At 53.4% G+C, this 14,410-nt stretch overlaps 1 protein-coding gene across 1 annotated transcript in view; it reads right to left on the bottom strand.

The window, feature by feature from the left end:
- The window catches only part of LOC133361145 (interleukin enhancer-binding factor 3-like), a 46,119-nt gene that overhangs the window by 2,023 nt on the left and 29,686 nt on the right, over window positions 1-14,410 (bottom strand). The window contains exons 10-21 of the mRNA XM_061580013.1: window positions 13,260-13,364; window positions 12,705-12,795; window positions 12,480-12,575; window positions 11,983-12,188; window positions 11,128-11,376; window positions 9,305-9,445; window positions 7,833-7,970; window positions 6,683-6,776; window positions 5,215-5,277; window positions 2,942-3,904; window positions 1,910-2,380; window positions 63-146 (exon numbers count right to left, since the gene is read on the bottom strand). Coding sequence (XP_061435997.1) covers window positions 63-146; window positions 1,910-2,380; window positions 2,942-3,904; window positions 5,215-5,277; window positions 6,683-6,776; window positions 7,833-7,970; window positions 9,305-9,445; window positions 11,128-11,376; window positions 11,983-12,188; window positions 12,480-12,575; window positions 12,705-12,795; window positions 13,260-13,364 — 2,701 coding nt within the window. The remainder of the gene's footprint in view (window positions 1-62; window positions 147-1,909; window positions 2,381-2,941; window positions 3,905-5,214; window positions 5,278-6,682; window positions 6,777-7,832; window positions 7,971-9,304; window positions 9,446-11,127; window positions 11,377-11,982; window positions 12,189-12,479; window positions 12,576-12,704; window positions 12,796-13,259; window positions 13,365-14,410) is intronic.

Below are 14,410 nucleotides of genomic sequence, written 5' to 3'. Positions count from 1 at the left end.
CGAAAGAACCAAGAAGATGAATCCCTGCAGTCACGAAAGCTTTAAATCGAAATCTCTCTCACCTGTGGCGTATCCCGTGGCCGCGGGGATGGGAGTTGCGAACCCCGCGGTGGCTCCGTACGCGTAGGAGGTTCCGTAGCCGCTCGCTGCGAGGGAACGGGGGAAAAACAACGTTCGTTATTATTTCCCTTCTACGTGACTTTACCGAAAGAACCAAGAAAACGTGCGAGGGCTTCGTTGGGGGTGTCGGTGCTCCGTCACATTTCCGCTCCGTCTCCCCCCTGGCTCCCCCCTCCATTGGAATAAACTCCCACAGGGCAACTTCACCCTCCACTGTTCGTTCCTCCGTTAAGACTCATCTTTTTTCAATCGCGTATCCCTCCACCACTTCCACTCTCAACGTCCCCAAAACCTTTACCATCCCCCCCCTTCCTAACACCGCCACCCCTCCCTTTCCCGAACCATCACCACCCTTTCGATTTAAAGCTTTCGTGACTGCAGGGATTCATCTTCTTGGTTCTTTCGGTAAAGTCACGTAGAAGGGAAGTGATAAAATAATAAAAATAAAACATAATAAAATAATTCTCACGACGTATCGGCCACAACGCAAGCAGCCGTCCTCAGGTGAAGAACAGGTCTGTCGGAAAGACAGCGTCTGAATGAGACGCTGTCTTTCCGATTCAGACACTGTCTTCTCGACAGCCCTGTTCTTCACCTGAGGACGGCTGCTTGCGTTGTGGCCGAAACGTCGTGAAAATTTTATTTTATGTTTTATTTTTATTATTTCCCTTCTACGTGACTTTACCGAAAGAACCAAGAAGATGAATCCCTGCAGTCACGAAAGCTTTAAATCGTGTTTTAAGATGTTCAGATGTTAAGCTTTTGTTAAGATGTAAAGATATTCTTGGTTCTTTCGGTAAAGTCACGTAGAAGGGAAACAATAAAATTGATTATAAAAATAGAACATAATAAATATAATTTTTTTATGTTTTATTTTTATTATTTTATTATTTCCCTTCTACGTGACTTTACCAAAAGAACCAAGAAGAACATCACCACCCTTTCCTTGCCATCCCCTACCCCTCCCCACACACTCAAATCCCATCCCTTTTTCCCCCAATCAGCCAATGACTAATCTACCATTTACAATCTTGTTAAGCGCTTTCATAAAAGTGCGATATCAATACAGGTGGGTAAACATTATTTCATGAATAAAAAATAATTAATTACAATGTCGGCAAGTGGCTTGTGCTGCACTCACGAGTGATTTTACTGTACTCCTACAAGGCGGCAGTGCTGTACGCGTTCTCTCACTCGTAAGGACTTTACATTTTTTTGTCACTTTTGTCATAACGAATCGGCGTTCCACGGGGTGGCACTAAGCGAGGTCTGCCTGCATCACTAGTATTGCTGGAATTAAGGGCCAGAGCCAGCGTTCGGCAATCAGAGCTGTATCGGAGGCGGATGAAGAGGAAAGACCCCAGCTGGGCCCCGAAGTGAGAGGGCCAGGAGGTATGTGGTCAACAATGCTTGACTCAGGGAGGAGTACGCCCCTGCCATGCATAGTCCCATGGGATGTTGGCTATCAACAACAAGGCAACTCCTATGACTAATTGGGAATGGGACGCAAGCCTAGGATTGATCACCCTGTCGCTGGCCGCCTGTGGGGAGGGTGTATAGTGTGAAAGGCCGAAACACCCTGGGAACCAAAGGTTCACTACTGACGATGCGCTCCCCAAATTTCACCAGGCTCGCTGTTCATGGACTCTTGAACGTGCTTGCACAAAGGATAGTAACATCTCATCCGGTGTTCTTGGAATCTGCTATCCCCATCGAGCGTGGGGGGCAGGTGGCAACGGTGAAAAAGTTCCAGACACTCCACCGCGAAAGTCGGCGCTCCTCCGCTCACCGTCGTAGTCGGTGGCCGCGGCTGGCTGCGCCGCGTAGCTCGCCGCGTACCCGCCGGCCCCGTACACCGACGGGTACTGCGCCATCTGCACCGCCTGCACCGCCTGCGCCGCCGCCAACGGGTACTGCGCAACCTGCTGCTGCTGCTGCTGCTGCTTGACGGCGGCCGAGCCGGTGGTCCCGACCGCGTACACCGCCTTGCCGGCCGCCGACGCGGCGCTGTCGTAAGCTTTCTTGTGCTGCGCCGCCATGGCCGCCGCCGCCGCCGCGGCCGCCACGGCGGCGGTGGTGGCGCCGACGGTTTGGCCGATGGCGCCGTAGCCGGCGCCGGAGTAGCCGCCCTGCGCCGACGAGTAGTAGCGCAGGGAGTGGTCGACGGGCGCCGGCTCCGGCTGGGCCGAGCCGTAGACGGACGCGGAGGAGGTGCCGGCGACGCCGCCGCCGACGCCGGCGCTGGAGTAGCTGCCCTGGCCTGCGGACGGGAGTTAGTCCCCTTAGGGGGGGGCAGGCAAGGGGCTGGCAACGTTCGGCCCGCACGTGCGCACTCACTCACTGGCTCGCCCGAACCAACGCTCGCCAGCGGCTTCACGCGCATGTAACGCGCAAGCACGCACGCACGCACGCGCGTCACTATGCACACCAACGTAACACGCGCACGCGCACTCGCGCATACCAACACTACACCAACAACCGCCATCCACGTACACACACACACGTACACACACACTGGCACACACATGCGAAGACACGTGGTAACACACGTACACACACACGTACACACACACGGACTGGCACACACATGCGAAGACACGTGAAACACGTAGACACACACACAGACACACACACACACACACTGGCACACACACGGGTCACATACCGACACTACAACAACAAACGCCATTCGCCACTAAGTGGCGGTGACGTCACCACGACGCTCGTGCCAGGCTGTGCGCACTCCGAGGCCACGTGAAGTGCCGAAGGCCCGCTGGCAGGAGGTCACGGGGCAGACCCAGCAGGTGCCGCTCACACTCACCATAGCCGGCGTACGCCGACGCCGGGGTGCTGTACCCGCTGCCGGCGCTGGCCGCGTGGCTTTTGTAGCTGGACGGCACCGATGAGCTCTGGTAGCCGGCGCCCTGAGCCCCGTAGCTGCCCGCCGGCGCGTAGCTCGACTGCTGGTAGCCAGCGCCGGATGCCTGGTAGCTCGCGCCATGGGTCTGATAGCTCTGGTAGCCGCTACTCTGTTGTTGCGGCTGCTGCTGCTGCTGCTGTTGTTGTTGTTGCTGATGGTGGTGAGGCTGTTGCTGCTGCTGCTGTTGATGATGGTGGTGCTGCTGCTGAGGCTTCTGCTGGTGCTGTGGCTGATGATGCTGTTGTTGCTGGTGCTGTTGGTGGTAACTACCACCGCCACTACTGCCTCCGCCGCCGCCTCCGCCACCGCCGCCACCACCACCACCGCCGCCACCGCCACCACCGCCACCGCCACCACCACCACCACCGTAGCCGCCCTGTTTCTGATAGTGGTACGATTTAGCGCCACGTGTCGCTGGTGCAGAAATCGGCTTGGGCGGAGGTCCGCCACCGCTACTAACCACACCAACGCTGCTACTACCACCACCGCTCACACCACCACTCCCACCACCACCAGTTCCACCACCACCACCACGAAAGCCACCGCCTGTTCCTCCACCACCGTACTGCGGTTTCCCAGCACCCCGACCTCCACTGGCGGGCAGGTACTGGTTCTTATTTGCCGCGGATGATGCCGATGACCCAATGCTGCCGCCGCCGCCACCACCACCGCCACCACCAGCAGCACCACCACCACCACCACCACCGCCGCCACCGCCACCACCACCACTGCTGGGGAAGGATGGCCCAGGTGCCGGGGCAGTAGGGGCGGCGGCGGCGGCAGCCGTGGCGTTGCCGGCGCCTGCCGGACCACCTTGGTTCTGGGAGCCGGAGCTCAGGAAGCCACCGCTTGAGAAGAAGCCACCTGGGATGTGGAGTTCAAAGTTCATGTATTAGGTACAGCCCTGTGAGCCATTCGGCTCTTGTATCGGGTGCAACCGCAAAAAACAAAACATGAACAAGAAAACATCTTAAAGTGACTGAGTGCAAACAGAAAATACAAGAAAAGACAGCAAAATATTGCAGAAAAAGCACCGTACACCAACGTTGTGTGCAAAAATCCCAGTGGGATGCAAGTCAAAACAACAACAACCACAAGACAACTTAGATTAAGGCCATCAGTCTAACTCTGTACTCCAACAAACAAACATGGCCAAACCAAAAAACTTTTCGAAAATCACCAAAATAAAGCCATAAAAGCAATGAAACAGTGGTCACAGGAACTGTGACCGAATTTTCACAATAAACGCGACGTCAACAACATGTACTACCACCAGACTCTGCAGCTATAGGAGGAGGGCGGCACGGCGAGAAGAGGCCGCTCACTGATGTGGAGTCTTGAGGCTCAAGTGTCGTCATAATGAGAATAACAATTATCAAGTGTTCTCTTGATAATTGGTTTTTTACCCTTCCATCTGGCAACAAACCTGACACCTTTTTTACAAGGAGTCATGTTTGCATTGACCACAATACCTGCAGTCATAATGCAAACAAAAAACACAACTCTGATAATGTATGCATTGTCCTTGAAGTTGATTGGTCCACACCCGAGACATGTGAGACTAGGCTCTAAAGAAAGATGTCTCGGGTGTGGACCAATCAACTTCAAGGACAGTGCATATATTATCAGAGTTGTGTTTTTTGTTAGCATTATGACCGCAGGTATTGTGGTCTATGCAAACATGACTCCTTGTAAAAAAAGTGTCAGTTTTGTTGCCAGATAGAAGGGTAAAAAAACAATGATCATATTTTTTACTGGCAAATGAGGTTCCAATGGTGTAAGCGTTCTCTTATTTTACGGACATAGAGAGGAATGGAAGGAGGTTAAGGAGGGGCAGCTTAACATACAGGGGCAGTGTTGAGAATATGGGCAGTGCTGAGTCTATGGGCAGTGCTGAGTCTATGGTGCAGTGTTGTGTCTATGGGCAGTGTTGTGTCTATGGGCAGTGCTGAGTCTACGGGCAGTGTTGAGTCTATGGGCAGTGTTGAGTCTAAGATGCAGTGTTGAGTCTATTGGCGATATGGTTAAGGTATGAAGTTAGGATATATGATAAGCCTTAAAGAATAGGGTGATGTTATAGAATATGAGTATAGTGTTAGTTTACATGGGTATATAGTTTGGTAGGGGGGGGGGATATAGTGCCAAGTGTTTAAGAGTTATGGTAACATACTCACCACCACCACCACCATGGCCTTGAATGTTACCATCATTTCCAAAATTGGAGCTGGGGTTGTAGCCTGTAGACACAGCAAAAAACAAAGATCCACCCTTGCAGCGGTAACACACTTTTGGGCCAAGCGTTGTTAGTGAGCTCCTACGAAGGCCGGCACGGCAGACGAGGGGGGGGTGGGCTGGGCAGCACCTCGCCCGGCCGCCTTTGTCTCCCCAGTGGAGAAGTTTACACACTGCACCGGGTACTCATTTGAGGCCGAGTCCACCTAGGGGAGGGCCCGGAACCAGTTTAAATAATCGTCACCGGTGCTGACCGCGAGCCAGAGGTCGCAACCGGGTACCCGTACCCTACCCGATACCCGTACCCTACCCGATACCCGGCTACCTGTACGTGATCTCACCCAAAAACCACCCACCCCCCACACCACTGTGGGGGGTGGGTGGGTGTGTATTTTCAAAAGTGTTGAGAGGAAGTCGCTTAAGGCGCGTGAATCGCTTCGCGAGAGACACGCGCCGCCGAGAAGGAGGGCGGCTCTACCCAATGCGGACCGGCATCGTGACGTGGTGGCGCGGTGAGAGAGTTCAGGGAAGGGGCGTGGGCAACACGTGTGTGCGGGATCTGTGTGCTTGGCACGGCTGTGCCACCCCACGCCACCCACGTCACCCACACCACCCACGCCACCCACGCCACCCACGCCACCCACGCCACCCACGCCACCCACGCCACCCACGCCACTCACGCCACCCACGCCACCCACGCCACCCACGCCACCCACGCCACCCACGCCACCCACGCCACTCACGCCACCCACGCCACCCACGCCACCCACGCCACCCACGCCACTCACGCCACTCACGCCACCCACGCCACCCACGCCACCCACGCCACCCACGCCACCCACGCCACCCACGCCACCCACGCCACTCACGCCACCCACGCCACCCACGCCACTCACACCACCCACCCCACCCACGCCACCCACACCACTCACGCCACCCACGCCACCCACGCCACCCACACCACCCACGCCACCCACGCCACCCACGCCACCCACACCACCCACCCCACCCACACCACCCACACCACTCACACCACCCACGCCACCCACGCCACTCACGCCACCCACGCCACCCACGCCACCCACGCCACCCACGCCACCCACGCCACCCACGCCACTCACGCCACCCACGCCACCCACGCCACCCACGCCACTCACGCCACCCACGCCACCCACGCCACCCACGCCACCCACGCCACCCACGCCACCCACGCCACCCACGCCACCCACGCCACCCACGCCACCCACGCCACCCACACCACCCACACCACCCACACCACCCACACCACCCACACCACCCACACCACCCACACCACCCACACCACCCACACCACCCACGCCACTCACACCACTCACACCACCCACACCACCCACACCACCCACCCCACCAACCCCGCCCACTTGTTCTCACCGGTTTTATTTCCGCCGTCATATGAACTGTAGCCGAATCCTCTGCCACGACTTCTCCCACGGCCGAATCCTCTGCCCCGACCTCCAGGAATATTCTGATGGCACAAAGACAAAGATGCACCCCCCGTGTATCCTTGAAACAGACTGTGGGGGCACGTGCTGTTACGTGAAGGTGTTATTGCGTGCGCCACAATTGCCGTAATGGTGGCGAGGGTATTAGTAAGGATAACGATAATCACCTTCTGACGACCATGGTGTTTGACGGCAAGGATGATACTGCTAATGTTCATTGTTGCGATGATGATGATGATGATGATAACAGTGATTGGCGGCGGTGAATAATTGTGAGGGTGAAAACAAAAATGCTCTGATAATATTTCAATTGTCATTCTCCAGTAAGACGAGGCTATAAAGAAGGCCATCTCTGGCATAGGCCAATCGGTTTGAAAGACAATTCATATATTTTATGCGAGCATTCTTGATTTGAGGCTTTGGTGACTGCAGGAATCCACACTCTTTGGTTCTTTCGGTAAAGTCATGTGGGTAGAAAAATAATAGATCACGACGTTTCGATCGCAACGCAAGCAATCGTCATCAGGTGGGGCAACCACAGCAAGAAAAAATTAACCCGTAAAAACAAAGTTTTTCACTCTAAATCCTTTATATGCGTGGTGGCTAGAATCCTCTCGTCCTCTGGCTTGAGATGGCTGCCACCTATGGGTCAGATGAATGGCTGCCACCATTAAGCAATTGGTAATTAAATATAATTTATTTTTTCCTAAAAAGTGTAAAATTTTTGAAAAAAATTTTCACGAAAATAAATTGTCACGCACAACGAGTCTGTGTGCAAAATGTCAGCTCGATTGGATCACGGGAAGTGGGTTAAAAAACGACCGAAAGATTTGCACGGTCGCAAGCAAGCAAGCAAGTGAACTTAATATAAAGGATTTAAAAAACAATATTTTATTATATAATATTTTTTATTTTATTATGTTTTAGTTTATTTATTTTATTACTTCCCTTCTACGTGACTTTACCGAAAGAACCAAGAAGATAAACCGAATGAGTTTCACAGCTACGGTTTGTACACCGAGGGTATGCAGCCCCCCTCTTCCGTTCCCCCCCACCCAAGCCCCCCCCCCAAGCTGCACCTGCTTGAAGGTCTTGGTGGGGGGGCACGGCACGTTGGGCCCAGAGAAGAGCTTCTCCAGGGCAGCGAGTGCCGCGTTGGCCTTGGCCACTTTCTTGTTGCTGCCCGTCCCCTTGAACATCTCACCGTCCACCTCCACCTGGCACCACGGAGCGCAACAACAACAATTTTCGATGTAAAGCTTTCGTGACTGCAGGGATTCATCTTCTTGGTTCTTTCGGTAAAGTCACGTAGAAGGGAAGTAATAAAATAATAAAAATAAAACATAATAAAATAATTCTCACGACGTTTAGTACTAATCACATACCTGCATTTCCCATATCCCCTCCCTTTGATGCTGCTAATCCTGCATAATGCACGGACATAAGTAGTACTAATCACATACCTGCATTTCCCATAAATATGCTAAATTCCTCTTGATATGCAAATTCTTTAATCAAGGCGCCCTTCTCCCCCCCCTCCCAACCCAGCTTATATATTTGCTCCAAGCATGTGTGCTGTTTCATTCAGACGCTGTCGCCTCGACAAACCTGGTTTCACCTGAGGACGGCTGCTTGCGTTGTGGCCGAAACGTCGTGAGAATAATTTAATTATGTTTTATTTTTATTATTCTATTACTTCCCTTCTACGTGACTTTACCGAAAGAACCAAGAAGAACAACAACAAACACAAAGATCCCGCGAGTTGCAGAGCCTACCAAGGCCGGCACGGCACGTGACGGGTGCGTATTTAAGGCCGAGTCGTCCTAGAGGCAGGCCCCACAGGACAGGTTCAGATACTGGTCACCGTAATTGGGCGCGAGTGAGAATCGAATTCGGGGTCACCGGGGTTCGTAGCGCAGCGAGCCAAGTGCCACACAACTGCCCCGCGCACGTTCGCACGCAGGTGCGTGCACGTGTGCATTCCTAGCACGCTCACGTTCTAGTTTTAAAGGTGTGGTGGTCACGTTGACACACACACGCCAGAACCAGGGTGCTTACCGGTACGGGGAGGTTGTGTACTCTTAGCCGGGACCCGCCGGGGGGGGGGGCTGTGGGCAGCGTCTGCGATCCCACAGAACCCCCCGCGCCCCTTGGTGGGGAGCGGTAGAAACCAGTCCGGACCGGTTGGGCCAACGGTAGCCAGGACCCCTCTGAGGCAGAGGTCGCAACCGGGTACCCGATACCTGTACCCTACCCGATACCCGGCTACCCGTACCCAGCCGGGTACGGGTACGGGTAGGCCGTGAGTCACTGGTGAGTAACCGTTTGTCACTCATTTTGGGTAGGGTACGGGTAGGGAGGAGGGGGAGGAGGGCAGAGGATGAGGAGGCAGGGGGGGAGGAGGGAGGATTGTGGAGGGAGGAGGGGGGAGGGGGAGGAGGGTGGAGGATGAGGAGGGAGGAGGATGAGGAGGGAGGATGTGGAGGGAGGAAGGGGGATGAGGAGAGAGGAAAGAGAGGAGGAGGAGGAGGCGGCAGCAGCAGCAGGCCACCTGGATGATGAAGCGCTTGTCATGGCTGCCCCCCTCCTCCGACGTGACCTCGTACTTGAGTCCGCGACGCTTCTCGTTCAGCTCCATGATGGGGTTCTTGCCCTGCGCGGTAAGCACCAGGCCGGGCTGCTTCATCACCGCCTGTGATCCTCGCACGCGCGCTCCCGTCGTTAGCATCGTGGCCACCATCATCATCATCAACAACAACAACCGCTTACACCATTGGTACCTCATTTGCCAGTAAAAAATATGATAATTGTTTTTTTTTACCCTTTTATCTGGCAACAAAACTGACACCTTTTTTACGAGGAGTCATGTTTGCATAGACCACAATACCTGCGGTCATAATGCAAACAAAAAACATAACTCTGATAATGTATGCACTGTCCTTGAAGTTGATTGGTCCACACCCGAGACAGCTTTCCTTAGAGCCTAGTCTCACATGGTGTTGGACCAGATGATGCCAAAAGACGCACAACTCAAAGACAATGCACCATCAGAGTATGAGAGCTCGGGGTAAGCATTTACACCATTGGAACCTCATTTGCCAGAAGAAAAAATATGATAATTGGGTTTTTACCCTTTAATCTGGCAACAAAACTGACACCTTTTTTACGAGGAGTCATGTTTGCATAGACCACAATACCTGCAGTTGTAATGCAAACAAAAAACACAACAGGACAGTGCATACATTATCAGAGTTGTGTTTTTTGTTTGCATTATGACTGCAGGTATTGTGGTCTATGCAAACATGACTCCTCGTAAAAAAGGTGTCAGTTTTGTTGCCAGATAAAAGGATCAAAAACCAATTATCAACAACAACCGTTGTTCACCAATCAGTGGCGGGTGATGTCACCACGGTGCTTGTGCCAGGCTAGGTGCATCATCACACACACACATACACGGCGTTAGCATAATCACCATACACGTCCGGCCGCCTTTGTCTCCCGAGTAACAATATTTACACATCAGATATTACATTTACACATCATTCTCGGTACTCATTTGTGTCCGAATCAATATATGCGAGTCCCAGGACTGGTTTAGATAATCATGACTGGTGTTGGCCATGAGCTGGTATCGAACTCGGGTGGCCGGGTTCGTAGTGCAGTGCGCTAACCACTACACGACCACTTCACACACAAGACAAAGATCCCCCGTATAGCCTGAACAGACTGTTGGGGCAAGTGCTGTTAGCGAGCACCTATGAAGGCCGGCTCAGCACGTGACGTGAGGGGGCCAGGATGATACCTGACCACCTTTGTCTCCCCAGTGGCGATGTTTACACACCGCACAAGGCACTCATTCGAGGCTTTAAGAGGAATGGAAGGAGGTTAAGAAGGAGGAGGATTGTTTAATGAAAAGGGGCAGTGCTGAGTCTATGGGCAGTGCTGGGTCTGTGGTGCAGTGTTGAGTCCATGGTGCGGTGTTGAGTCTATGGGCAGTGTTGAGTCTATGGGCAGTGTTGAGTCTATGGGCAGTGCTGAGTCTATGGGCAGTGTTGAGTCTATGGGCAGTGCTGAGTCTATGGGTAGTGTTGAGTCTCTGGGCAGTGCTGAGTTTATGGGTAGCAGTGTTAGTCTATGGTGCAGTGTTGAGTCTCTGGGCAGTGCTGAGTCTATGGGTAGCAGTGTTAGTCTATGGTGCAGTGTTGAGTCTCTGGGCAGTGCTGAGTCTATGGGTAGCAGTGTTAGTCTATGGTGCAGTGTTGAGTCTCTGGGCAGTGCTGAGTCTATGGGTAGCAGTGTTAGTCTATGGTGCAGTGCCAAGTCTATGGGCAGTGTTGGGTCTATGAGCAGGACTTCTCCACCGAGCCCGCTCACCACGCAAGTCTTGGTGGTAGCGGCGGAGTTTGCCGACGCCGCTTCTCTGCTGGCTCCCTTGCCCTCCGCCTTGACCTCGGTCAGCGCCGTGCCCGCCTCCACAACCGTCACCACCGCGGCCACCGAGGCCACCGAGGCCACCGAGGTCCCCGCCGAGGCCTCGCCCTTGAGGCCCTCCTCACTGGCCTTTGCCTCCTCCTCCATCATCTTCATCTCCACGCCTGTGGGTAGGCCCAGAGCCTGAAGCACCTGTCGTGAGAGATGCACGGAGATGTATACACATCAGACAGATTATTTGCCGATGCTGGCCTTGGCAGCGGTGCACAAAATAAAATAAAAACTCAACACAATAACACCGGTCCACTCTCGCCCACCTCCTATCCACCCCTCCCATCCCCTTCCGTCCACTCCTGCCCACCTCCCGCCAGAGGTCGCAAACGGGTACCCGTACCCGGCCGTACCCGTACCCGTACCCTATCCGTACCCGGCCGGGTACGGGTAGGGTACGGGTATCGGGTACCCGATTGCGAGCTCTGGGATGAAGCCATGTTGCAGGTGCGGGTGGGTTGATTCTAGGAACTTGAATTGTGAGAAGAGACAAGACGTTTGGAAATGAGTGACAAACGGTTACTCACCAGTGACTCACGGCCTACCCGGCTACCCGTACCCGGCCGCACCAGGGTCGCAAACGGGTACCCGTACCCAGCCGGGTACGGGTAGCCGGGTATCGGGTATCGGGTACCCGGCTGCGACCTCTGCCTCCGCCCACCTCCTGCCCACCTGCCGCCCACACCTCCGGCCCACTGACGCCACCTCCTTTACAACCCCATCACCACCGCCCCCCCCCCGTCACACCTTGACAGCGACGTGCAGCTTGGCGGCCTTCTTGGACGATCCCGAGGCCTCGTAGGCGACGCCGTTGACCTCCACGCCCATGGTGAAGACGGGCGCGTGCACGGGCCCCGACTCGGAGATCAGCTTGTACTGCAGCCCCGTGCGGATGTGGTTCAGGCGCATCACCGCATTCATCGGCTGGCTCGACTCCTTGCCCTTAACCTCCCCTACAGCAGCAGCAGCGACGACGACAACAACAACAACAACAACCGGCGTTGGCCACCGAGCGGCGGTGACGTCGTCATCGTCGTCCTCACCCCCATAACCCCGGCGCTTGCGCCAGGCTGGGGGCTGCTTTGAAGCCGTCGCGTGTCGTGTCAAAGGCTCGCCGCTGGGCAGGAGGCCGCGGGGCACGGAACGCGCCGAGGTGCCGTGAGGGCCGCGCCGATTTCTTTTTAGCAAAAACGCCAAACTCCATCACGCCGTGGTCGGCCTGGAGCGACGTCCCAACGCCCTACCTTTGAGGCCGAACTTGCGCTTCTTGGCGTCGGGCTGAGAGGAGTTCTCCAGGGGTCTCTTCAGAGCCACGGGGCCGGCGCCTTGTACCGTATCACCTGCCCGGTTCGGAGCGACAAACGGAAAACCGAGGAGTTGGCGAGCGAGCGAGCGAACCACCGGCTCGGCACGTTCATCACAACGATGGCGCCGTCAGGAGAAGCTGCGCGCGGGCCGACATTTCTCACCTGCGTCGCTGACTCCCTTGCCCTTCTTGGGGAGCGGATCCATGCCCAGCACACGGTGGACCTGCCCGAAGGCTAGCAACCGCAGCGCATGCTGCTCTCACACAAACAACACACACACACACACAGGCAAAGATCCTCCACGTAGCCCACCGCAGACCACTGGCACAAGTGCTGTATGTTCACGCTTACGGTGATTTTCAGACCGCATTCCATTCTCTTTCTCTCCCCCCTCCTCCGTGCCGAGCATAGATCGACTCGTCAGTCTGAACAACCTCCAATTGCTGTCTGTGGTGCTGATGTTAAGAAAAAAACGCCACTTTCTTCAAATTTTCTTGCCGCGGTTTTCACACCTGATGACGATTGCTTGTGTTGCCATCGAAACGTCGTGAGAATTTAATTGTATTTTATTTTCATTACTTTATTATTTCCCTTCTACGTGACTTTACCGAAAGAACCAAGAACCAAGAACATACTCGCCGAGTGTTCACGCGACATTGGATGTCCCCCGCGTGTCAAGGGAAATTCCACATTACTATGACGGAGCAGCAGACTCACCTGCGCGCTCTGCGTGATGTCCTCGCGCTGCTGCTGTGTCATCGAGGCCAGGGCGTCCGTCAACTCCTTCTCGCATGGGTCAGAGATGCCACAGCCGTCTGCGAGGTGGGGAACAGACAAGGCCACCAAAGATAGCTTTCAATACTCAATGTATCTGTAATAAGGGTCCATATTCATCTTCTTGGTTCTTTCGGTAAAGTCACGTAGAGGGGAAGTAATAAAATAATAAAAATATAAAACATAATAAAATTATTCTCACGTGAGAATAATTTTATTATGTTTTATATTTTTATTATTTTACCGAAAGAACCAAGAAGATGAATCCCTGCAGTCACGAAAGCTTTAAATCGAAAGGGTCCATATTCTTAGTTTTTTTCGGTAAAGTCACATATGTAAAAAATTTAAATTAATAAAAATAAAATAAAAATCACGACGTTTCGGAGGCAACACAAGCTTCCGTCTTCAGGTGGAACTGTCACAGCACGACTGCTGTATCAAGTAAATGAGAGATTCCAAGAGATACTATCCCGTAAATCTGAAATCTCTCATTTACTTGATACAGCAAGCGGGCTGTGACGGTTCCACCTGAAGACGGAAGCTTGTGTTGCCTCCGAAACGTCGTGATTTTTATTTTATTTTTATTTTATTTTACTTTTATTAATTTTAATTTTTTACCTACGTGACTTTACCGAAAAAACCTAAGAATATGAATCCTTGCAGTCACGAAAGCTTCAAATCTAGAATGTAATAAGGGTCGTTGAGGCGACTTCTGGAATCCGGTCTTTTATTCAACTTGCATTACAGCTTTCCTTCACGCTGCTGGCAGGCAGCGTAAGAGGGACAGAGAGAGAGAGACGCACTGCCATGATGCTGCTGATTGTGATGATGCCGATACTGGTAGGAACGAAGTGGACCAGCCTACAATAGATTATATCGTCCGTCCGTTTGTCCGTCCGTGTAGCAACATCGCCCCCTACTGCAAACACTTGGCATGACCCTACAAAAGCCTTTAGACTCAGTGACGCTTTCCTGGATAAACAAGTGTAACATTCCCTTATAATTCCCTCAGATAGCTTTTAATTAAAACATTTAAATTAATGAGGCTTTCCTGGCTAAACAAGTGTAACATTCCCTTATAATTCCCTGAGATA

The sequence above is a fragment of the Lethenteron reissneri genome, chromosome 71 (genome assembly GCF_015708825.2).
Source record: "Lethenteron reissneri isolate LAM-NWPU_2019-01 chromosome 71, ASM1570882v1, whole genome shotgun sequence".
Classification (NCBI taxonomy): domain Eukaryota; kingdom Metazoa; phylum Chordata; class Hyperoartia; order Petromyzontiformes; family Petromyzontidae; genus Lethenteron; species Lethenteron reissneri.
This window is presented reverse-complemented; position numbering and strand designations above follow the sequence as displayed.